General features: G+C 34.8%; 1 protein-coding gene across 22 annotated transcripts in view; it reads right to left on the reverse strand.

Annotated features, from left to right (window-relative positions):
* RALYL (RALY RNA binding protein like) overlaps positions 1-25,582 on the reverse strand; it is a 765,327-nt gene that overhangs the window by 68,440 nt on the left and 671,305 nt on the right. For all 22 annotated transcript variants that reach the window (XM_078352738.1, XM_035276603.3, XM_054246386.2 and 19 more), the window contains 2 exons: positions 19,578-19,625; positions 7,243-7,400 (listed from right to left, as the gene is read on the reverse strand). In XM_078352738.1, the coding sequence (XP_078208864.1) occupies positions 7,243-7,400; positions 19,578-19,625 (206 nt within the window). The remainder of the gene's footprint in view (positions 1-7,242; positions 7,401-19,577; positions 19,626-25,582) is intronic.

Raw genomic sequence — 25,582 nt, forward strand, 5'->3', positions numbered from 1 at the left:
TCAATTAATATATTATTTGAATGTCAAAAATAAAGAAATAAATATAATTTGTATAGCACTTAATTTATAAATCACTTTTAAGTACAGTATTTCAATGTTAAAGAACCTGAGAATCTAAAGATGAACATGAGTTTCCCAAAATCACATGATATACCCACGTAACAGTTCAGGCTCAAACCTAGATTTTCTTAATTTTAATTCTACGCTTTTTATTGTGCCATGCAGCTTCAGTTGATGTGAAACTGAAAAATGTTCTTACAGAGCTAGACATGAGTCTAGACTTAAATGAAACCTTGGCTCCCTGGAGACTTCTAAGTTCTGGCCAGACGAGTCTATATTTCTAATTGTTTTCTAATGTAGTGTCTATAAAGTGGGGTAGCAGTGGTTTACTGGTTTATTGGTTTGTGTTTTTATGGAGGCTGGAAGTTGGAGATCAAAGTGTCAGAAGGCTTGGTTCCTTCTGATGGCTGTGAGGTAAGGATCTGTGTCAGTTTCAGTTCTTTCCTTCACTATGAATTAAGGAACCACTATGTTTAATTCAGTAATATTCAGGAAAAGAAAAGGAAGGTTTCTAGAAATCTTTATCATGATCACTTCAATGCCTCGGCTCTGCTTTTATCTGTCTCTGTCTATATATACAAAAAGTCCCAATAATAAGAAAATGAACAACTGGCCTGAAGTTACAGGATAGATGATACCCTTGTAACATAACATATAATGCAAATTCTAAGCTAATTTAATATGACAAGGCTAATTTGCTAGTCTTGGAAATAATTTTCAAAAGCCAAACTTTAAGGTATTTTGCTAAAATAAATTGGAGCAACTGGTTATTACCCACCCCATAGATCAAATTTCCTAGAATAGGGAATTACATATATATGCATATATAGTATGTATTCATAAGACCTATGCCTACATACATCTATACCCATTCTTTTTTTTTTGAAAGAAAATAGAGAATGAGTGGATTTTATTTAATAAGTATTCATTAAATGCCTACTGTCTGCATCTGTTCATCTTGCATTCCATTAGAAGCTGCATGTATATAATTTCATTTATTTCAAATATAAAAATCAGAATTGTTAAACTTAATTTTGTATTTGAATGGTGAATATTAGAGAAGTTAAGTCATGTGTTTAAGATTGCTTAGCAGGCTGTGCCTAGTGGCTCAGCCTATAGTCCCAGGGATTTGGGAGGCTGAGGTAGGAGAATTGCTTGAGCCAGGAATTCGAGATCAGCTTGGGCAACATGCTGAGATCCCCATCTCCACACACACAAATAAGAAAATAAGCCAGGCATGGTGGTGCATGTCTGTATTCCTAGCTCCTTGGGAGGATGAGGTGAGAGGAGCTGGCTTGAGTGTAGGAGTTCGAGGTTACAGTGAGCTATGCATTCATGCCACTGCATTCCAGCCTTCAGGCCACTGCATTCCAGCCTGGGTGACAGAGTGATACCCTGTTCCTAAAAATTTTTTAAAAAATGTTCCTTAAGAAAAGATTGATTTAGCAAAGAGGCAACAATTCAAGTTTAGAGTGGGCTGCCTGACTTCAAAGCCATGGGTGTTTAGGTCCTACCTTGCTATCCCCCAGTGCTCATCATGAGCTTCTCATCATAGTGAACTGTCTCCCTGGTCTCATGGACTCTATAACTAGTGACCAAAAATAAATATATAAGTAATTTATTATATATAGAACATAAAATACAAAAAAAATGAGAAGTAGTGAAAATCTTTTGTCACTTGGTAATGAAATTATCTCCCATTTTAAAATTTTTTGGTTCCTCCTGCTTCCAACCAGATAGTAAGAGCCTGAAAATGAAAGATCATACCTATTTTGTTTATGGAATATCAGTTCCTCATGGGTCATGTCTGTTTCATTGATGGAAAATTAGTACCAGGTGCCTGTCTGTGGTAGGTGCTGATTAATTGAACTTGTGTCAAGTGTGTGGGCAAAGAGAAAAATTAATTAATTTTGATGATAAGTGATTGAGAAAATAGTCATAAAAGAATAGGTCTTTGAGTTATGACTAAAAAGATAATTTAGATTTTAGCAAGCAAAAACAGCCTCGTAAATAATAGAACTAGTAGATCTCAAATCATGTAGCTTGAAAATACACATTACACTGATTTCTTTTAGACCCTGGAGTGTAGGCCAGAATTTGTCTCCTTGTTTCACCGACTGATGCAACATATTCTGTAACGAATTTTCTCTGAGCTGTAGCATTTCTAAAGATGTGGCTCCAAGTCAAATATAAAAGGTATGACAAGAAGTCAAATGCAAAAAGCAAAAATAATAGTGATCTCACATTTCACAAATGTTTAGAGTATACTCTGGTAAAGCATAATTAACTTGAATGAATTTGTAATTAAAAATAGATTAGATGTGCATACAAATAACTATGACATGAAGCAGAAGAGTGTAAATTCCATAATAAAAAAAAGTGAAAAACTGGCCTGAAGTTAGAGGACAGGTGATGCCCTTGTAACATAGAGGGGTCTAAACTTGTTCATATAAGAAGAGGAAATTTATTAGACAAGACACACACACAGGGAAGATGGTGTGAAGACATGGGGAGTTGATGGTCATCAATCTGTCAAGGAGAGAGGACTGACACAGATCCTTACCTCACAGCCATCAGAAGGAACCAAGCCTTCTGACACTTTGATCTCCAACTTCCAGCCTCCATCATTGTGAGAAAATAAATTTCTGTTGTTTAAGCCCCCCCAGACTGCGGTACTTTGTTATGGCAGTCCTCGCCAACTAATGACACTCATGTAGGTTTCCTAGAATATCATTTTGAGCAGGTAGCACTTTGCTGAGAATTTTTTATCTTGCTCCGCATGAAATCCAAACCCTTCAATATTCTGCACAGTTTTTCATTACTTTTACTCAATTTTACATCTTGTTTAATAATAATGTCCTGACATTCCTAGCAATAAATATTTACTTCATATAATAGTTACTAATTTGACTATTCTATTTTTTTTATCTATTAAGACTTTTATAATAGCTGACACCGTTCTAAGAGCTCTACATGTGCTACCTCATTTAATCCTCACAACAACTCTACAGAGAAGGCAGTAAGATTATCATTCCCATTTTATAGATGAGGAAACTAAGGCACAGATAATAAATGGCTGAGGCACTATTGGATTCTAGGTGCAGCAATTTTATATTCCATGCTCTTAGCTGCTATAATAATTGTAGTAGTAGTAGGAATAATTAAACTCTTTAAACATTACTATGTGCCTACGCATTTTATATACATAAGTAGTTTAATTCTTAAAATCACTGTTGGATACACAGTATATTATTTTCAATTTCCAGACAGAAATTAGAGGTATATAGATGTTAAAGGATTTCCCTAAGGCTACCGTGGTAGTATGCTGTGGAACAGACTCCACCCCAGGCACCTGACAACAAAGCCTCTGTTCTTCTTGACCCACATCCTGCCTCCCAGAAAGCAAGTCTCTCTCATTTTGTCTTTTCGAATCCACTGGTTCTTCTAAACTCAATTCAAAATCCTCTATTAAGCCTTCTCTAACCTCTCTGGCCAATAGTACTTTCTCACTTTAAGAATGTCTAAAGCAGAATATATTTTGCCTAGGATAATGGATAGATGGGAATATTTAAAGATATGTTGCTGAGTATTAATATTATTTCTCTGGTTGATGCTTTATCTCTGTATTTCAATCACATGCTTTTGAGGGGAGGGACCCAACATAAGAAAGCTTTCTTAGCATTGGGGATACATTCTCAATTTTGACTTTAATTGAACTGTCTTTAATTTCCTGTTTGATGCTTTAGGGCATTGATATTAGTTTGTCACCTATTCTGTCACTGAAAGTTCATTGACAGGTCCCCAAAGGCATTTCAAACTTACTAGAGTCTTTATTGTTAGACATTAGAATTTAAATTAATTCTTTAAAGAAATTGATTTGATAGCATATTTTTTCCAGAGGGCACCAATTTTTGCCCTTAGAAACTACAGCTAACGCTCACTGATATTCGTGTTTTCTCTTTTGTAAAATGCCAATCTGCAATATCACATTTTCTTTATTTTATGAAGCTATGATGTCAGTACAGGACAAGTTGATTAGAGTTTTAGTTCAATTTGATTTGAAAAGGGACAGAAATACCTAGTGGCAATCTATTTATTTTAAAGCAATCCATTTAAACTGCTTATCAGTATTCATCTTTGATAAATTACCACATTAATATATTTTTCTTTATATAGTTCTCAGCAGAATTCAATCATATTACAAATTATGAAATAAGAAAGGAAAATCATCCAAGCTATAACATTAATTTCCTCTTCTGAACTTGCCAAATCATTAATACTGGCAAACAGCTATTAATAAAAGAGTAAGATATATAGCTTAGTAAGTCTTTATTCAGATTATATCAATATTAACATACTATATTCTAAACTTTACTGAACTTTTTCATTTGTGATTTGAGTTTGGAACTTTTGTTATTTCCAGGAAGCAACCTAATTATAAAAAGTAATATCAATTAATGAATATTTATACATGCACGTATATATTTTATGTACATATATGTATACATAATATAATCTGCCAATATGCTCCTAAAAAATATTAAATCATGATTCTAGTTATGCTTGCCAGTGAATTATAGATAATTTTTATTACTGTTTCACTAAAATAACACTAATCAATAGTTAACTTTTGTGACTTGAGCCCTAAATGTATAGCACTATATAAAATGAATAGAATTGATCAGTCTGTTGTCTTTCTATGATAACAGGGGGCTGGCATCATGCTCAAGTACATCATGGCTGGCTGCCCCTGTTTCTAGGTAATCTCTGACCATTGACATTAACTACTACACAGAAACTCTGCTGCATGGCTGCCTTGGAGTAGTCCCAGGGGCCCCCATTCTCTACCATGTAAATCAGGCCTGCCAAGCTCCCCAACTCAAGTATCTTATTGGGGTTGTACCTATAGCCTGTGGCTTGCTTGTCTCTTTGCAGTAATCCCTTAGAGCTGTCTTATTGATGCTGGCAGCCACATGACTGTTCTACCTCCAAGCTTAGATTTAATCCTCATGATAAATCTTTTAAAGTGCTTTTCCCCAGTGTTTTATTTGAAACATTTCCTTTTGATTTAAGCTCAATATAATAAAGATATATCACTTAAGAAACTTAAGTAAAATTAACACAATTATAATATATTGAATAGATTTTAAATGATCATTTGTCTTGATTATCCTTACAAAAACTTTATATCCCAAAATTTATCTTTCTACCTATTGCTTATTTATACCTGTCAGAGTAACAAAGATACTCTAGGATTCACAGTTCCAAAGAATGATTGCTGCTAAAAAATAAAACGCGATATTTCTTTCAAAGCATCTCTGGTTTGTATTTAGTAGTCCAATTTTCAGATTTAGCCATTTCTCAAGACTGTCACATCTTACTCCCGCGTGCGCGCACACACACACACAGACACACACACACACCAGAAAGAAAAGATGGAATTAAATCTCATGTGTGATTTACCATTGCACTTAAGAATAGATTCTTATATTACATGTTGTAATGGTTACAAACTGTAAAGTCTCTTCACATTATTTCTCCAAGTAGCTGACCATGGCAATTTGTCTTTCTATACAAACCACTTCATTGTTTATTTATTCCAATGAAAGAAACAAGTCATTGAAATTTTCAATGCTTGGAGACTTTTGAGAGATAAAAACTTGTGCATACTCCACATTGGGATGACCCAACCTCCAAGAAGTTGCTGCAGAAACTCCTTTTCTTTTATTGCTAAGACTCAAAAAGGAATTTATATTTATTTATCTACAGAATAGATACATGAATACATAATTACATAGAAATCCATAAATCTATTTAGTGTGCTATTGAAGTTGTCTTAGGTCCACAAAGCTTGTTGAGCACGCCAAACTTTAGCTTTTTCAGAAGCATCAGTACCTTCCTGCATCTTGAACTATTTTTTTCATGCTCTCATGTAAAAACAAAGTATTTCAATAGCGATTCTTTCTTAGTATAGTGCTAAAATAAAAGGCAGTATTCTACAGTAGATAGCACATAGGTATAAGAACTAAAAGACCTAGGTTCTGCTTCTGGCTCTCCTCTATCTATCAGCTATATGACTTTCTATGTTTACTCATTAATAAAACCGGGATAATAGTATTTGCCTACTTGTATTAAATGGTTGGGATGCAGAGTAAATCCAAGTCTCTACAGTGGCTTCCCAAGCTCCATTCGAACTTGCCGTATGTCTAACTCTCTGACCTTATCCCCAGCTCGACTTCCTCTCTGGCTCTGTTGCAGCCACACTGTCTTCCAATTATTGTTCTTTGACTATTCAGCTTAAGGTCTCTGCACTGACCATTCTTTCTCCATAGAATTATCTGTCCCTGACAGTTTCAGGCTCACTTTCTCTTTTCCTCACATTCTTTAGGTTACTAGTCAAATGTCACCTCAATCAATGAAATATAGTGTTCCCAACTTTCTCTGTGTGTTTATTCTTTTACCTCTTGATCAGCTTATTATCTGTTTCCTTTCTGATAAAAGGCAATCTCAAGGAATATAGGAAATTTTGTTACCCTTTCCTTAGGAATAATATTCTGACAAAAAATTAAATTTTTTCTGAATCACTCCACATAAAAATTTAGCAATCTGTTTAGTTGGAAAGTTTGTCTTGCTGCTTTTTACTAATTAATGTGAAAGGATGCAAATATTATTTTATTTTTTATGATGTTAACTATATCTTCAGATACATATATCTCATAATTTATCATAGTATGGAAAATTATGATTTTAATACCTCTATAGTTTGCCTCTCTTAATTGCTAAAACATTCAAAACATGAAATAATTTTGCATATTTCTCTGAAAGACAGTTTATGCACTCCCTTTGGAAGTAAAATTATTTCTTCATTAAAAGCAACATATTATATTTTAAGACTTTAATATGACACAAGCTCAGCCTAGAGCACAGTGTTATTTGCTCTGATAAAACACTTTTCAAATTGGTCCTAGGGTTTTGTTAGACATGTTTGTTTGTCTCTCCTACTGCCACACAGTATGGCGGAAAGCAGAAACCATTTCTTATCCATTTTATGATTTTTCTAATACTTTATACATAGCAGGCACTTCATAACTATCCGGTTAAATTACTGAATACAGGCATTTGTGCAATGATAGTGAACCACACCCTTCTTTAAAGAGAAATAAAATGAAGGGCATTACTTACATTTAGAGCCTGTTGACCCACCGGCAGCAGATCTCGATCCACCTTTCATGGAAAAGACTCCTTTCCCTCTGCGAGTTGTTGTGACTGCCACTCTGGGGCGCTTCAGTGGAATTACTGCACGGGGAGGTGGAGGCACACGCCCGTGGTAATCAAATAACCTTTACAAAACACAAATGGGACTGAGAGTTGGTTCGATGCCCAAGAGTTCTATCAAATATGTGAAATGGTTAACAGAATGGCCTGGTAGAAATTTCAATAAACGTTTTCTTTTTGCTGTTGTGCTCTAATATTCAGATGTAGGTATTTATTGGCAGATGTAATTTTCAGTAAGAAAATAGGATGCTAATATAGTTAGTCGATGCTTCTTGGCTTTAGAGTGTGACCTCTCAGAGGAACTTATTTGTAAGGTATGAAAGGACCAGGAGCTTTGCTCCAAAAGTACCATGCAATTTGTTGAAATTATGCTGACCTTCATTCCTAAATATATTTCTTTGCTTGGTAATACAGATTTATCCTTCTTATGGACAGAAATATTCCTCTTACACATCAAACACTTATTGGCACATTCGTTTAAAAGAGGAAAAGATCTTGCAGAACAGGAACAAAAAAATGAAATTACTGTTCAATCAGTAAACAGCCCAGAAGGAAAAAAAAAAGTAAAACCAGCTTAAAGCAAACAGCTATGAGAGACAGATCAATATGGTGCTTCAGCTCACTCTAAGAATCTTTTCAGTAACAAAAGGCTCCTCTGATTGCAGATAAAAGGAGACAGTTTGAATGACATGGAGCTAGCATGAAGACAAAACTTTGTTAACTACTTACTGTGGGAAATGTTTATCAAGATATCTTTTAATTATTCTGACCATTTGCTAGATGTGCAAATTGAGACTAGAGAGATATTTTTATAGTTAGATATTACGAATGCATTTAACAACAAATCAATAAAAATTAATACTTTTGCTACAAAGTGAAAAATGATATTTGCCCCAATCAATGAATTTCCATTAAACAATAAAAGGAATCAAACTGTAAGGGTTAACTCATTTATAAAAATATGGAATTCATAGATTCAAATGCTTAATATTATTTATACTGCATTCACATATACGACAAATTTTTAAATGACGGCACATTTGAAGGTCAATGAAAAAATACTGGGGATACATTTACTCATTTTCGTGACTATTTTCCAGTGAGCCAGACATGTAATTACATTATTCACTATAAAGAAAGTAGCATTATTGACTTAGAATTATGATTGCTACCTATTTTATTGTGACAGAGTGAAATATTGGATTACATTCTTATAAAAACTGTCAATAAATACAATCTAATATGAAAGTCAGAAATGAAAAACTAGAATGGGAAGAAAACTAAACTTATATAATAGGTTAATTCATAAAATTACATCTCGTTTATACATACAGATGAAAATGTTTCATTCCTTTTTAGGAAACAATATATGAAATATAATAAATGTTAAGATAGACTGGCTTTAAAACATTCATCTAGAGACATTAAAACTTATATTATGGAGTGGGAAAAGCACAAAAAGCACTATTAAACAAAATTTAAAGCAAAATTCCTTAGTACTAGGAATATCTCCTACATTAGAGATTTACAGTGTTCAAAAATGATTTAGAACATGCTGGGGAAAAACTGAGTGATATCTGAAAAGGAAAAGAAATGAAATGAGACAGAGTTCAAGAGAGGTGCCATCTTCTGTGAATAAGCAAAGTCCATTAGAGCTGAAGAACGGCTAGCAAAGAACAGGTCATGGATGTCAACACATTATAGTTTACTTCAAAAAGCACAGGCAGGATGAGGCTGAAAAGGTTATGAATATCATCCGTACCACTAGGGGCTTGAGAATCAAAAGGGTCAGCTAGACCTGCCCCTCATTTCAATCACAAAACAAGGTCTACATTAGTTATTTATAAGTTGAAGTCACAGAGCACCTTAAGTCAGTGAACCAAAATACAAAGGCACTTTGCATGAGCTATAACACCCAAAACTGTGAGTGCAAAGAAAATATGCCAATTGACTGATCTCCTCTAGAGTAGAAGTTGCTGCTTGAAATGAAAGGCAAACTCTTTTAGAAGGATCATGTCCCTAGGCCACCAATGTGCAGTTTTACAGGTTCATTAAATGAGCCAATCTATAAATCGGGTTAAGAAAAACTCTTAAAAAAATTAAAACATATAATGATATAAGAGTGCTATAGTGAAAATACAGGCCAAGTAAAGTTAACTATATTCATTGCTACTTTAATTATAATGTAATTTACTACTATTTTGTAGGGAACAAAAGTGTTTATCAATATTTCTATTGCTTTCCCTATCCAAGGATTACCAAGCCCCCAACGGTGGCATGGCCTGATCTTATGCTGAGAAAGAGCCACACTTGCTTACTGTATTTGTGATCTGCTTTTAGTATGGGGCATATATTTTAGTAATATACTTAATACATTACTAAACAACTTTCCTTTGGTATAAATTCCTACGGTGAGTGTCCTCTGTTCTCTGCATATTTTGGTGAGTTGCTTCAAAGGAAAATGACTATTTTTCTTTTCTCTTGCTTTTTTTTTTTTTTAAAATTTTCTTTTTTTGAGACAGTATCACTCTGTCACCCAGGCTGGAGTGCAGTGGTGCAATGTCACTGCAACCTCTGCCTCCCAGGCTCAAGCAATTCTTTCACCTCACCACACCCAACTACATATTTTTGTATTTTTTGTAGAGATAGCATTTTGCTATATTGCCCAGGCTGGTCTCAAACTCCTGGACTGAAGTGATCTGCCCAACTTGGCCTCCTAAAGTGCGGGGATTATAGGCGTGAACCACCACGCCTGGCTGGATGACTTTCACCATAATGTGACAGGTCATTTATAAAACAAAACTGGGAATGGGTGAGGCAGGAGAATAGAGTTTGGAGGTAGGGAACCTAAGGCTGATTTATGCCAACTTCCTAGAACTAACTAAAATGGAAAACCCCCAACTTGCCATGCCCAAGTAACAAAAGGATGAGAAGCTACTTTCTTTGTACACCTTTTACCCCACCACCTTTTTCTGCATTTGGCAGATGAAAGATTGAAAGTACCTCTGATTGGTCCCCTTCCACAACCGCAACCAGTCAAGCTGGTCGTGGGCAAAGTCTTCATTTGCATAGGGTGTAACTTTGTAACTTCACTTCAGCCTCTGATTGGTCCCCTCCTGCAACCAATCAGACTAACTGTGGACCACTACCTAATATACATAGCATGTATACCAAGTAATCAGTGGGACACCCCTAGAGGGTATTTAAACCCCAGAAAATTCTGCAACCAGGCTCTTGAGCCCTTATGCTCAGTCGGCTCCCACCCTGTGGAGTGTACTTTCATTTTCAACAAACCTCTGCTTTTGTTACTTCATTCTTTCCTTGCTTTGTTTGTGCGTTTTGTCCAGTTATTTGTTCAAGAACTTGGACACCCTCCACCAGTAACATGGGCTAACATGAGGGCATAATTTTTAATTTTACAACTTTTAATGCAGTTAAAGACTTAATTTTCACTGGGCACTCGTGAGTTAATTAGAAATAAAAGGAAGGAAGACTGGATGTTGTCCTAATGTGCAAAAACGTAACAAGACAAGGATAGAAAGGGGGAAAGGTTTCCTGGGATCGCAAGATAGAATATAGGGGTTCTTCAAAATGCAGAGGGAAGTAGGTAAAAGGCAGCCCAAGAAAGACAAGTGTTGGCTGTCTCATCAGAATTCTGTCTATAGCAAATCAAAGAAGTTTTGCCTTTACTAAATGTTAGGTTGGCAAATAGTTTTGAGACTAAGGAACTAGTTCTTTTAAGATTATGGACTGACAACAGAAATGGCAATCCAGCAGAATTAAACGGAATCTAAATCTCCAGGCCAGTTGAAAGCTTTAATTTTTTTCCTTCCTGTTTTTCTTGTTCCTTACCCTTTTGGAGTCATATTTCCTTTCTTTTCATTTAATAATTGTTAATTTTTCCTAATATTTCTTGGTCAGGATAAGTTTCTCTCAAATACTTACTTGTCAAATAGATAATAGTTTATAATGAAGCCAAACATAATAATTCTTTCCTCAAAGTCCATTTCACAGTTAAAACTCTAAAAGACCTATTGTCAAGTAGTAAATTTAAAAAATTCTGTCTAATCGTAATAAAACCAATGCATGGAGGAAATTTGGGAATTTAATTTGTTTTATTTAATAAATGTTTCTACTTTACAGGTACCCTTTTCTTACTTGGACTTTTTTTTTTTTTTTAATTTTTTATTGGATTATAGGTTTTGGGGTACATGAGCAGAGCATGCAAGACAGTTGCGTAGGTACACACATGGCAGTGTGCTTTCTTTTCTTCTCCCCTTCACCCACATTTGCCTTTTCTCCCCAGGCTATCCCTCCCCACCTCCCCCTCCCACTGGCCCTCCCCTTTTCTCCCCAATAGACCCCAGTGTTTAGTACTCCCCTTTCTGTGTCCATGTGTTCTTATTTTTCATCACCCACCTATGAGTGAGAATATGCGGTGTTTCATTTTCTGTTCTTGTGTCAGTTTGCTGAGGATGATGCTTTCCAGTGGACTTTTTGTGCTTTAAATAATATCTGACATGTATAATTTTATTACCTAGCCAAAGCTAAAAACTGGTAATATTAATTTTAATATTAGTTTACTTAATAAAATCAACATAACTTGTCTCTAGGAAGAATAAGGAAATTTGATTTCATCTATTGTTCTTAAAAAATAATTACTTTTGGACAAAGGCAATTTAAAAACTGACTGCCTTTTGGACAAAGGCCTATTAAAACAGCAAATAAACATAATTTTAAGTGTGTTTAAAAAAAGAGCTTGTTATTACGCTTTAATAATAAGTAACATTTTGGAAGAAAGTGCATTAAAAAAAATTATAACTCACTCTCCAACCCTAGAACAGTTACTATAATCCTTTAATCTTTTTTCTGTAAGCATCCACATTTTTCACATAATTGAAAACATAATATATGTACAGTCATGTATTCCAGCTCTTTCTTTTTGGTTTATATTAAAAACATTTCTCAGGCCTATTAAATGGTCTTCTTAATGTTTAACTGCTGTAGTGCATTTTCTCAGGTAGATATACCACATTCTAATAAATCATTACCTGATGGCTAAATTTCTGACTTGATGCTTATATTTTGCTGTCAACAAACGTGGTTTAAAACACAAGAAAATAAACTGAAAATGTAATATTGTACAGTATTTTATCACTGAATATTAAATTTTCATTTTAGATTAGTAGTAACTTTAAAAATTTTCTGGTATTTACCTGTTTTTTTTCTAAATTGCCCTCATGAAAACCATTTTTTTGTTTACTCATGATTCAAAACTTATAGTTACTAAGTAGTTGATGCTAACAAAATTATTTGGTCTTCCCTAGGGGGCTAAAATTTCTGGGCTGCCCAGCGGCAAAACCTGAGAACAAGTTCAGGGTCATATTCTCACTAGGAACTTTCAGTATCTACGAAGATCAGTAGCCAGAAGACCAGAGAAGATCTTGCTCCATGTTTTGATTCAACCTCCAGCCTTCCTTTTCATCACGCTTAACTTTGACAGATGTATAGTCTATAAAACCAAAGTAGGTGCCTCTTCATTTCTAAGAAGGGATACATTTGAAACCTACACAAATAGTTATTGCAGGCTGGTAGTGTATCTGTTCCCTTTTCTGTTTAAACTACTCAGAATTCATAAACTCTGCCTATAATTTCTACTCTGACTTCAAGTAAGTTTTTGGTTACAATTGAATCAGAAAATAATTTTAAAAGGCACACTCCACCTGAGACCAGTAAATGAATAATTTCCATTCCTCTCTTTTGTTAAATTTTCCAAGGTTTTCTGTGAAGTTTTCTCCTTGGATCACAGGCAAATACTTCTTGAACATGCTTTTTAAAGGCAAGTTGATTGCAACCTTGAATGATCTCTTTTGCAATATTTTGATTCTAATATAATCTCTGTATTTTGTCCAACATTGCTAACTGCCATATTTTGTATATAGCTTTGTGTAATTAAAAAGTTAATAAATTCATAGGGTTGTTGTGAGGTTATAGCCACTAAAATGATTTTCTCATTTAATTCTTATAATTCTGTAAGGTCAGTAGTGTTAAGTCATTTTGCCCATGAAGGAAACTGGCAAAAAAAGAGGTGACTTCTTCAAGCTTAACCAGTCAACACATGTGCATCTGGGCCTGAAATTCATCTCTTTTGACTCCAAATAACACCATATGTCAGCTATACCATGCTGTTATTTTCAAACATTTCAAATGGAATTCCATACTACCAGAGGATAATTCAAATTTGCATAACAAAACATTGTTTCTTGTTAATATGTTTTTCAATATTCATGAATATATATTGTGCTCTCTAATCAACAATCTGAAACAACTGTAACCTGACTTAGTGTTCTTTCATTAACTGCAACTCTAGTAGCGTCTTGGATTAATGAACACAAAGTCAAAATGGTTCCAGAATTGAACAATGCCTATTTTGGATCATTTAAAATATATACATGTTTTCTGTAAAGGTAAAACACCTCTGGCATTTCTTTTACTCTGTTAATAAAAGTCTACTTATCACTGGAAATTATAAACTGATCAGTGTTCTTCCTAATATTATTGAAAAAGGGGTTGGATTTAAATAGCCAATGCTACAGAAATTAAACTCTCCCTAAGGAGATTAAACATAAGTTTAGGCATATATCTTCTTTAATTGTCAGAGTATAAGTACTTACGTTTAATGTATTAACATACAATAGCCTACATTTAAAGTCATACATGGATCTTTAAAAGAAAATGCCATTCGATGCTGTAAATTATTGGGCAATGCTTTGGGTAAAGGAGAAAAGAATTTAGAATAACTGCTCATCTACTATTTAATGATACTCTTAATGATCCTTGAAACCATGAATAGACAGGTCAATGAATCACGTAAGGTAGAAAACTTTGTGTAAAGAAGTTTTCTAAAATAAAATTCTCTAAGGGTTGGAAACCCTCAATCACATTAGAGTCTTTAAACCTGGCAGAAATAGGATGACAATATAAGGTGGACACATGTCAGTTATTAAGCTATTGTTTCCTGGTTTCAAACCTATCCTTAGCTACAGAGTTGGGGTTGCAACTTTGAAAACCACACTGCTGGAGGTGAGGGTGAGGGTTAGGGTTAGGGTTGGGGTTGGGGTGGGGCTGGGCAGCTGGCTCCCTGCTGGGCTCAGCCAATAAAGTACTTAAGAAGGAGATTGCAAGACTGGAGCAAGAAAAAGGAACTTGCTCCTTCTTGTTTTCGTTTTTATTTGTGTTTTGGCTTCCTGCTCTTGTCAGCATTACCCCAATCTAGTGTCTTCACCCTGGCAACAGCAATTCATTCCAGTAGCAGCAGCAGAATCCAGTCTGAATAATTCTGCAACACTTGGAGAATAGCCACTCTATGCTTCCTCAAAGACCTCTGCACCTGTGAGCCCATATCCCTGTCTCAGAGATTTGGGTGTCAGCACCACAAGTTCTCCTCGTGGACTCAGACACAGCAGCATCATCTGATCAGATTCTTCTATACGTAGTTTCAGCTCTGGTAGGCTCTTGTTCTGCAGCAATTTTTGAGATCCCAAACCTTCCCTTGTTTCCCCAGCACAGAGGTGGTAGCAGCTTCAAGTTCCTAACTCCTTTATACCATAATGTTGTCTTTTTGTGTTTTCAGTTCTTTAATACCTAGTTAACAAGTTTCTCTATGCAGTTACACCTGTTAAACATAAGTAGTGTAATTTCTGTTTTCATGACCTAAACAAGCAGCATGGTGTTAACAGAAACAGCTGAGTGCTCTCTGCAGGTGTGTTCAGCTGCAGCTGGAATGCTTTGGGGAGCAGGAGAGGGAAAACAGAATAATCCAGAGATGTCCCAAATAAACTATTAGGGAAGAAAAAACTGATCAACTAGTTTGATTTTCAGTTATATGGACACTGCTGTATGACTGTCAATATGAGAAATACACCTACCATTATTTTTTTCTTTTTTTTGAGATGGAGTCTCTCTGTGTCACCAAGGCTGGAGAGCAGCAGTATGATCTCAGCTCACTGCAACCTCTGCCTCCTGGGTTCAAGTGATTCTCCTGCCTCAGCCTCCCAAGTAGCTGGGATTACAGGTGCCCACCAGCACATCTGGCTAATTTTTGTATTTTTAGTAGAAACGGGGTTTCACCATGTTGGCCAGGCTGGTCTTGAACTCCTGACCTCAGATGATTCACCTACCTCAGGTGATCCACCTGCCTCAGCCTCCCAAAATGTTGGGATCAGGCGTAAGCCACCATGCCCGGCCCCATTATTGTTAATGGTTACTGTTAAATGTTACTAGTAGCTAATATTGATTAAGCACTAAAAAATATACCAGGCATAATGCTGATCATTATACATATGTTACCTCATTTAATTCCCGGAATGATTTCATAAGTTACGAATTAATTTCATGTTCATCTAACAGATGAGATATAACAGATTTTGTGATGTTAACTAACTTGCCCAAGTTGGTACCTCCACTAAAACAGAGGAAAAAAAAAAACCCCACAAATTGCAAGAAGACTGTAACTTATGAGAAATGACTGTGGATTAGCAGTGACTCTGAAGGCTATGTATCTTGTCCAGCCTCTCCATTCTGTTTTTGTTTCATGGTATTCTATGTTTATAGGGAACTAGTGACAGATGCTTACGTTTTTCTTAGCCAAGTGCCAAAAATGGAAAATAAACTAATGAGAGCACAGACTGCTCAGTCTGTTAACAATACAACCATACTGATCTATTGTGCACTTATATGCCAAACATATTGTACACAAAGCAAATAAATGATTTTGAAAATTGTTCATATTTAAGCTTTCTTGCTTAGTAGAGAGTTATCTGAAAGCTACAGTCTCTCTAATTATTTGACTAAGGTACTTGTTCTTTGGCAAGTAAGATGAATCTATCTATCATCTATCTATCTTATCTGTCTATCAGTCAATCATCTATATCTATCATCTATTTAATGATTTTATTGAGCTATCATTTCTAAATAGTAACATGGAGATTCAGTCTTCTTTTTAAAGATGAGAAAACTAAAAACCTGACTTGCCTAAAGTTACAAGGCTAGTTACCATGTCAGAGGCTTTCAAACCAGAGAGAGTCCATCTTGAGTAAGGGCAAGGAAAAATGAGCCTGGGACTTGCTGGACTGCATTCCCAGGCGGTAGGTATTCCTAGCTTCTAGATGTTTAAGGTTAAGGGAACAGATGAATAATGTTTACTAAACAGACCCAGGCCCAGGAATGTCCTGATATCTCCATACCTTGAGAACACAAAAGCATTCCTAATTTTGCTTTAAAGGTCGATTCTTGCAAAATACAATAATTAGAAAAATTAATCCTTTATAACAAACCCTTGTGGGAGAGTACATATGCCCATGTTTTTTTTTGTTGTTTGTTTTTGGTTTTTGTTGAAGTTGTTATGTATCAACAAGCATTGTACCTAGGGTGGGTGCGTTCCTCCTCTTACTTTCAGGAATACCCTACTCTGTCTATGGAGTAGCTATTCGTTCACCACCTTACTTTCTTAATAAGCTTTCTTTTGCTTTGCACTGTGGACTTGCCCTGAATTCTTTCTTGCAAGACCCAAGAACCCTCTCTTAGGGTCTGAATTGGGACCCCTTTCCAGTAACAACCAGAACATGGGTCTCTTACCATGTAGAATAAAACGCTATGTTAGGTGAAAATTCTTTGAATGTGGGTAAGGAAGTCACATGATAGAAAATAAAAGGTGCTAAAATGGCTTTATATTGACAGAGTATAAGACAATGTATATTTATTGAAAACTTTACTCGTAGCAAGTGAAACAAAAGCTATAGTAGAAAATGTCTTTAAACTTGTCAAAAACTAAAATTTTCAAATAGCATAAAAACAGTCTAGATATCCTTTTTAATAGCAAATGGGATTATTTTAATACTGCCAGTTGTTTGCGTCACTTTTAGAATAAGTTATTGCAAGCTTCTTAATATTTAAAATAAAATATATTTTATAGAACTTATAAAATGCCTTGAGAAAATTATTTTTAAAAATTAATTTTTGTCAAAAAGGATAACTAGTAAAATAAGTTGCTTAATTCATTAGTTCAAGCATAGTAGCAATGAAGGTATAGTTGTGGTCTGATTCCCAGGTAGGAATCAGCATAGCTCCATAGACTGATATTGTCCTCCCCATTGTGCATATTCACACAGTTGGTTATTGAATCTAATTGGATGCCTAGATTATGATTGTAGTTCTGTCACTAATTAGCTGGGTGGCCTTGGGAAAATGACTATGTCTCTAAATCTAAGGAGATGAATTAATAACAGAGTATCCACTATGTGTGAGGTTTACTGAGAGTCCCCAAGAATACAAAGATAAGCAAAACTGAACATTGTTTGGGTGGGAGAAGGAAGGAAGACATGAATCAAACACTGCAGAAAGAAATACAGCAATAGAAATTAGGAGAGGTACTGTGAAGTAACAGTGCTGGGTGCTGAGAAGAGGGGAACAGAAGAACCTAATTTAGTGTTTGAGGGAAGTTCCTGTTGACATCTGAAGGATGAAGTCAAGTGAACCAGATGGTGGAGGGAGGTGTGAGGAGATGGCACAACACAGAGAAAGGAACAGGAAGAAACATGGTGTTTTTGTGAAACTTACAAAGGGCTCTAGAGGCTGGAGCAGAGAGAATAAGACCCTTTCAAGGATCACAGTTTCTTTCTCTTTAAAACATCTATTGAAAACTTTCTTCTAAGTTTGCATTTTTAAACAATACCTAAGCGTTTTTTGTTTGTTTGCGTAATACTTATAATTAAAGGCTTAAAGTATATTTACCTCATTTATTTGATCTGATTTTCTATAATAGTTGATCCCTGTCTCTGATATGCATACATTTCAGTTACTAATATTAAATTACACCAGTTCTCCAACAACACAAATTTTAGTTACTACAACATATAAACGGTAAGTGATTTAATAAAGCCCAAACTTTGCTTCTAGCTTTTCCACAAATAAATGCATAAATAATAAATGCATCGTAATCACAGTGATCACTAATCATATTACTTCTTTCAAAGTCTGTCAGTGATCTTTTGCTGTTCATTGGTTATTCACTTCACTTACTTGTTTCAGATCATCAGTTGTAATTCTTCCTTGTCTCTCAGTGATAAAACATGTGGCATTTTACAAAATTGAATAATCAAAAGAAATAATTGGTCGACAAAGATGAAAATGCAGCAAAGAATTGAAGAAGACTGATAATACTAGACAGGAATCTCAAATGTAACTGAAATTACAGAAGAAATAGCTCACTACAGGAATGTTGATACTCTTCCACTTAAGCGAATCTGGGTATGGAGCCAGAGGAACTTAGTAAAGGCAAACTTATCGACATAAGTGAGGAAAGTGGATGTGATGTGTTGAAACAGATAAAGCTATAGAGAGGAAGTGACCCTGGCAAAAGAACCACATATTGAAAGAACTCTCAAAGATAGCTCACAACATCGATAGAATGTCACAGCTGATTCAACCTTAGAAGGGAATATCCAACAAGGCATAAAACGGATGCCTATTCCATATCCTGTCCTGAGTTAGGAAATGAGAAGGCATGCACTGTTTCAACTCCTTTTGATAAATGTTCTTTACAAAGAATTAAAACACCTTAATTCTTAATATTTTTATTGTTTTAAATTATGGCATACTAAATCAATTAACTTTACTATAGTTTCCTATTATAGAGAAGAGAATACAAGTTGCTAATGTTTTGACGACAATTTTTAAGGTCATGAGACAATCCTGTTTTTTCTTCATTGCATGATTTCATATGGCATGGTCACCTTTGTGGCCTCCTACTCATGCAAAGCAGGAACAATCTGTACATTTTACAGACTCTAACCAATATAGTATGTTCGGTGTTTTATTATGTACCTTAGAAGGTTGGAGTCATTTTTCTGAGTTTTCAAACTCTTGATATTGAAGGATTCTAAATCAACAACTCACTTGGAAAATAACATTAGCTAGTTAAATCTTTAGGATTTTATCTAAATATTAGACACCAAATTTTAAGTTTGAGCACCCTGAAAGTCCTAAAATTCCAAGATCTGCTGTACTGCAGTAAGTAATAATGAAAATAGAAAAATCTGTATATTTTGCTGGGATTTAGTATTTATTTTTAACTAGAAAAATATTATGTTAAATACTGTACTCAAGAGCACCCATGAACAAAATGCACAAAATGGCTAAAATAATTTAAATTATAGGAAAACAAGGATGAAAAATTTACATACCGATTGTAGAAATCATCTCTGTAGTAATCATAGTCAAAGACATAACCACTAAGGAGTGAAACAAAAAAATTAGTTGGCATTTGTTTCAATGACATTAATTTTATTAACTTATGATGTTATAGCATAAAGTTTATGTTACTTTAAAAGTACTTATTTTGCAATTTAATTATGTTTCCAAAGGACCTTCCAATATAATTTCCAATTTGCTATTATGTCATGCCAAATTATTGTTATATGTTTGACAGTGCAGAGACTGATAATGGTTAGTGTGGTTTGGAATGAAGATGAGAACAGGTAGTAAAATACTTTAAAACGTGTAATTAGGTATCAATGAAGACCATATTTTTTCATCTCAGATGAGATATAATATAGTTGTCCCTTCTTTCTGAGGTAATATAATGATCTCTTCTTCCTAAGGTATGTACAGTGAGGCTACATCATGAACAAAAAGTTTTGAAATAAGATAAATGGAAAGGTTTGGTAATGCATTCCTTAAAGAAATGGTAAACAGAAATGTGGTTCCTTGGAAATTCAGCATTGTTTAATTCTAAAAACTATGGATTTAGAAAAAATTAAAAAAAATCTGTGGTTGTCTTACCAACAATACCTTAATATTTTAGTGTATTTAAATATGAATTAATAAATGCATTTTAGTGTTGAGTATTATAACTAAGTTCCCTAAAGGAATACATTTTAAGAAGTCACCTCCATCCACTTGCCTTGTTTGAATTTATGAAGCACTTTATATGCATTATAATTATAGTCATCAACTCTGTTGGACAGCATAACTTGAAGAAACTAAGGTGCAGTAGACCTAAGTGACTTGCTCAAATTTGCATTCCTACTAGGTGACAGAATTGAGATTTACAGGAAAGTTTTCTGACTTCACATTCGAGGCCATTTTCACAACACCCCACAGCACTCCGCAATCTGGAAGTCTCAATGTGATGATGAATGGAGTAACTGTACCACAGGGAGTAATTTAAAAAAAAAGTTTACTTATTAGTTTACTTGTTATTGTAGCAAAACATATATAATTTCACATTTACTATTCTAATCATTTTAAAGTGTATGATTCAATGGCATTAAATACATTCACAAAACTGTGCAAACATTGCCGCTATTCATGTCAACAACTTTATCATCAACCTAACAGAAACTCGGTACTCATTAAACAATAACTCCTCATTTCTGCCTCTCCAGCCTCTGTCATTAATAATGCATGACTGTGTATGTATAGTCATATAATCATATAGTCATAGATTATTTGTTCTTTTATGTTTGGTTTATTTAACTTAGCATATTTTCAAAGTTCATGTTATAGTATGTATTGAATTTCATTCCTTTTTAAGAATGAACAATCTTCCATTGGGGTGAGATATATTTGTGTGTGTGTGTGTGTATATACATATATACACCTAAAATATTTAAAAGTATATGTCACCCCAATAGAATATTATTAAAATATATGTAAATATTATCTATTTATCATCTATGTCACTCCTATAAATATATATGTATACTGACACACACATCACTTTTTCTTTACCCATTCATCTGTTGATAGACGGTTGGCTGTTTCCACATCTATTATGAAGAGAGTGGAAATTCTATGAGTACTGGTGTGAAAGTGTCCAAGTCTCTGATTTCATCTCTTTTGGGTATATACCTAGAAGTGGAATTGCTAGGTCATATGGTAATTCTGTTTAACTTTTTGAGAAACTCGTATATGACAGAGGAATAATTTTATATTTTCAAATAAATGTAACAAATCCTTACTTTAGTTACTTTGTAACTATTCTTATGTTAAAAAACTGAAGTAACATTAAGATGGGCTTGTTATTTTGGTTTTAAGGATAAATGTATTTATATCTTCTCTCCTCATGCTTTTACATAGAGGAGGAAAAAAGCCTGATGTGGCATACCTAATCCATGAAGGTAAAGTCTGCCTCCAGTTCTGTCAAATGGAACACATGGTGTTTGGGTTCAGGTGTTGAAATATAAAGTGAGAACCTACGCCATGTGAGCATCCGGATGGAAGACTGAGCATTGTATGGCTAGAGCATTGCTGTATCCATCTGTGCAAACCCAGAGGACAATGAGACCAATGCCTAACGAGTAAGAACAAAATGGTCACTTTTGTCTGACAGTCATAGATTATTAAAATAATAATGTTTTTTGCTTTAGTTTATATTAATAGCAAAGACACAACTGTGACATTGAGTTGAGGGATGCCAAAGCCATCCTATTGGCTACCATCAAACCCTAAGGTATAAATGTCACCTCAGGAGATTCAGAACAAGAGGGCTAACTAGATGAAGCCGGAAAGTGCCCCTCTCACCAAGAGCCACCAAAATGTGAACTAAACCTGCATACTTAGAACAGATCTTTTGAGAGAAAAACGGAGTCGACAGAGAGGTGACACAGTCATTGAGGCTGAAGATGGAGGAAGCTAGGGTCCCTGCATGGGGATGCCAAGTGCTAGAACTAATTCCCAGACCTGAACAGCTATTAAGGAAGGGTGAGTGAAGTTACTGTGGGGCAATCCGCCTTTGCCACAGACCTCTGGGATCCTAGCCACAAGGGATGCCCTGATCCCCACAGACACTTGAATTGGCAGGGGAATCTGCTCAGAGAATAGAGAAGGGTGGAGCTCCAGACTGTGCAGAGCCCAAGGGATTTTGCTTGTGGGGCAGCTGCAGCAAAACGTGGCCATGGGTGCCCATCTCCCAAGACCTTCCACTAAACTACTACATGAAGTAATTAGAAAACTCCAAATAACAATCTAATACAGTATCTGGAGGAATTAGAAAAACAAGAGCAAATTAACCCAAAGTTGGTAGAAGAAAAGAAATAGCCAAAAGTGTAGCAGAACTTAATGAAACCAAGATGCAAAAATCTACACAAAAGATCAATAAAACCAAAAGTTGTCTCTTTGAATAAATAAAAAAGATACATAGACTAACTAGATGAACAAAAAGATATCTAAGCATAAATAGAGGTGACAAAGATGACATTACAACCGATCTCACAGAAATACAAAAGATCCTCAGAAACTAGTTTGAACACCCCTATGCACACAAAATAGAAAATCTAGAGAAAATGGATAAATTCCTTGAAACACACAACTTCTCATAGTTGAGACAGGAAGAAACTGAAAACCTGAACAGACCAATAACAAGTTCGGAAATGGGATCTATAATACAAAACCTATCAACCAGTAAAAGCTCATGATCAGATGTATTCACAGCTGAATTCTACCAGACAAAGAAGAATTGTTACCAATCCTACTGAAATTATTCCAAAAAAAATGAAGGAGAGACTTCTCTCACACTATGAAACCAGCATCATCCTAACACCAAAATTTGGCAAAGAAATATAAAAATCAGTTACCAATAACGTTTAAACTGAGAGCCAAATCAAGAATGCAATCCCAGTCATAATAGTCACACACAAAAATAAAATACCTAGGAATAGATTTAACCAAGGAGGTTAAATATCTCTACAAGGCGAACTACAAAACACTGCTCAAAGAAATCATAAGAAAAAATATGAAAAACACTCCTTGATCATGGATTGGAAGAATCAGTATTATTAAATGGCCATACTACCCCATGTAATTTACATAGGCAATACTATTCCTATCAAACTACCAACATCATTTTTTAAGGAACTAGAAAAAACTATTGAAAATTCATATGGAACAACAACAACAAAAGAGCCTGAATAGCCAAAGTAATACTAAGCAAAAAGAACAAAGCAAAAGGCACCACATTACCCCACTGCAAACTATCCTACCAGGCAACAGTAACCAAAAACCATGGTCCTGGTAACAAAAATAGACAATAGGCCAATGGAACAGAATAGAGAACCCAGAAATAAAGCCATACACCTACAGCCATCTGATCTTCGAAAAAGTCAACAGAACTAAGCAATAAGGAAAGGACTCCCTAGTCAATAAATGGTTCTGTGATAGCTAATGGATATGCAGAAGAATGAAGCTAGACCCTGACCTTTCACCATACTAAAAAATTAACTCAGGATGGACTGAACATTTAAATGTAAGACTGCAAAATATGAAAATCTTAGATGAAAACCTAGGAAATAACCTATTTGATATTGGCTAAGTTTTCAAAAGCAATTCCAACAAAATACAAAATTGACAAGTGGGACCTAATTAAACTCAAGATCTTCTGCACTGCAAAACTATGAAGGAAGTGAACAGATAGCCTGCAGAATGGGAGAAAATATTCACAAACTGTGCATCTGATGAAGGTCTAATATCTAGAATCTCTAAGAAACTTAAATTATCAAGGAAAAAAAACATTAAAAAGCCAAAAGACATGAATAGATACTTCTTAAAAGAAGACATACAAGCTGACAACAAACATATGAATAAATGGTCATCATTACTAATCATTAGAGAAATGAAATTAAAACCACAATCTTACACCAGTCAGAATGGCTTTTGTTAAAAAAATAAAAAAATAGATGAAGAGGATGCAAAGAAAAGGGAATGGTTGCTAATTCCCATAAATATATTTGAACATTTACTGTGTAGCAGAAATGGTGCTAGACATTTTGATGCATTCAATAGCTATTGAGGGAACAATCATTTTCATAGAATAAAAGTTCTCAGTATTTTCAGATGTAATCAAATAAGCTCACAAAGGAAATATGTGACTAAATTGTTTTTTGCAGTTTTTTTCAGAGACTCTTTTTTTGTGCTGTAATCTTAGAAATTAAATTAATTAATTTCAATTAATTTCAGTTAATTGAAAGAAGAAAATATGAATCACTGATCAATTATACAGGTGTCATTAATATAGATGACAGTAATGATTTCCACTCACATGTCTTATGTCTTTAGTAAATACTTCAATAATTTAAAAGCCTTCTGGAAATTTAAAAGTATACAAGAAAAGAGAATTCATTTTTATTTTTCTCAGTTGCTGCTTAAATTGTCTTGTCCAACCTGCTTATTTTTTTGTTGAATCCTGACTGCTAAGATGTATTTACAAGAACCAGTTATAGCTAAGTATTCTGAATTGATTCTCAAGTTCCACTGCCTGCCATCATAAACTCAATTTTACCTGTTAAAGTTAAAAATAAAATGGAATGCACAGACAGACCTGTCTTGGTTATCATGTCAAGACTGCTTTTGTCTTAATGGTTTGGGCTTTAAGTAGAAATGTCATGGCAGCAGTTGGCTCAGGTCATAAGCTATAAAATCAAGCTAGATTTCCAAGAAAGAGAAAGAGATTCAAAGATCACACAAGGGCAAGTCGGATTCATTTCAGCTATTGTTTCCCCAGTGTTCCTGCCATCCTCCTCGGTCTTTTTTGGGGGAGGGGCTCCTTTCCTCTCTTTCCAGATTCTATCTACTTCATATAAATCCCCTTTTTCTTTCTGAGTGAACCTCTATTTGAAATCATCCACCAAAAGATGGCATTGCGAGCAGTCATATTCAGTTTTTTAAGGTATTTTATGTATCCTAGAACTGTATTGCCAAGAAGAGTTTGTCTTTCAGTTAAGAAAAATCCCTGCCCCACACCCCCTTTTCTCCCTCATAAACTGACAGTGGTGCTGTGATTCTGTGGGATGATCTCTTTTGGTTTTTAAGAGAAAAACAAGAACTTTTGCAAGTCTCACTTCAATAGTTTAGTTTGACTAATTTGGTTCTTATGTAACTAAAAACAAAAATGATAGTAAATTAGGTGTTTACGGCCATGTCTAGGATCAAACTCAACCAAGGAAATGCTGAGGTTTTTGTTGCTTGGAAGCATAACCAGTGGCTTGTGGCAGGTATTTGACCTTCTAGAAAAATGAAATGATGATTTTGAATGTTTAGTGCAAATAAATATTTTATATTGTCTATTTAAAATCTGGTACACTTTATTAATTTTGTTCTACTTAGTGTGTCCTTAATCATTCACATTCACATTCTCTCAAAATGTAACAGGATATTGAACTGCTAAAGTAATTGCTCACAGCTATACATCCAC

Source organism: Callithrix jacchus, chromosome 16 (assembly GCF_049354715.1).
Source record: "Callithrix jacchus isolate 240 chromosome 16, calJac240_pri, whole genome shotgun sequence".
Taxonomy (NCBI): domain Eukaryota; kingdom Metazoa; phylum Chordata; class Mammalia; order Primates; family Cebidae; genus Callithrix; species Callithrix jacchus.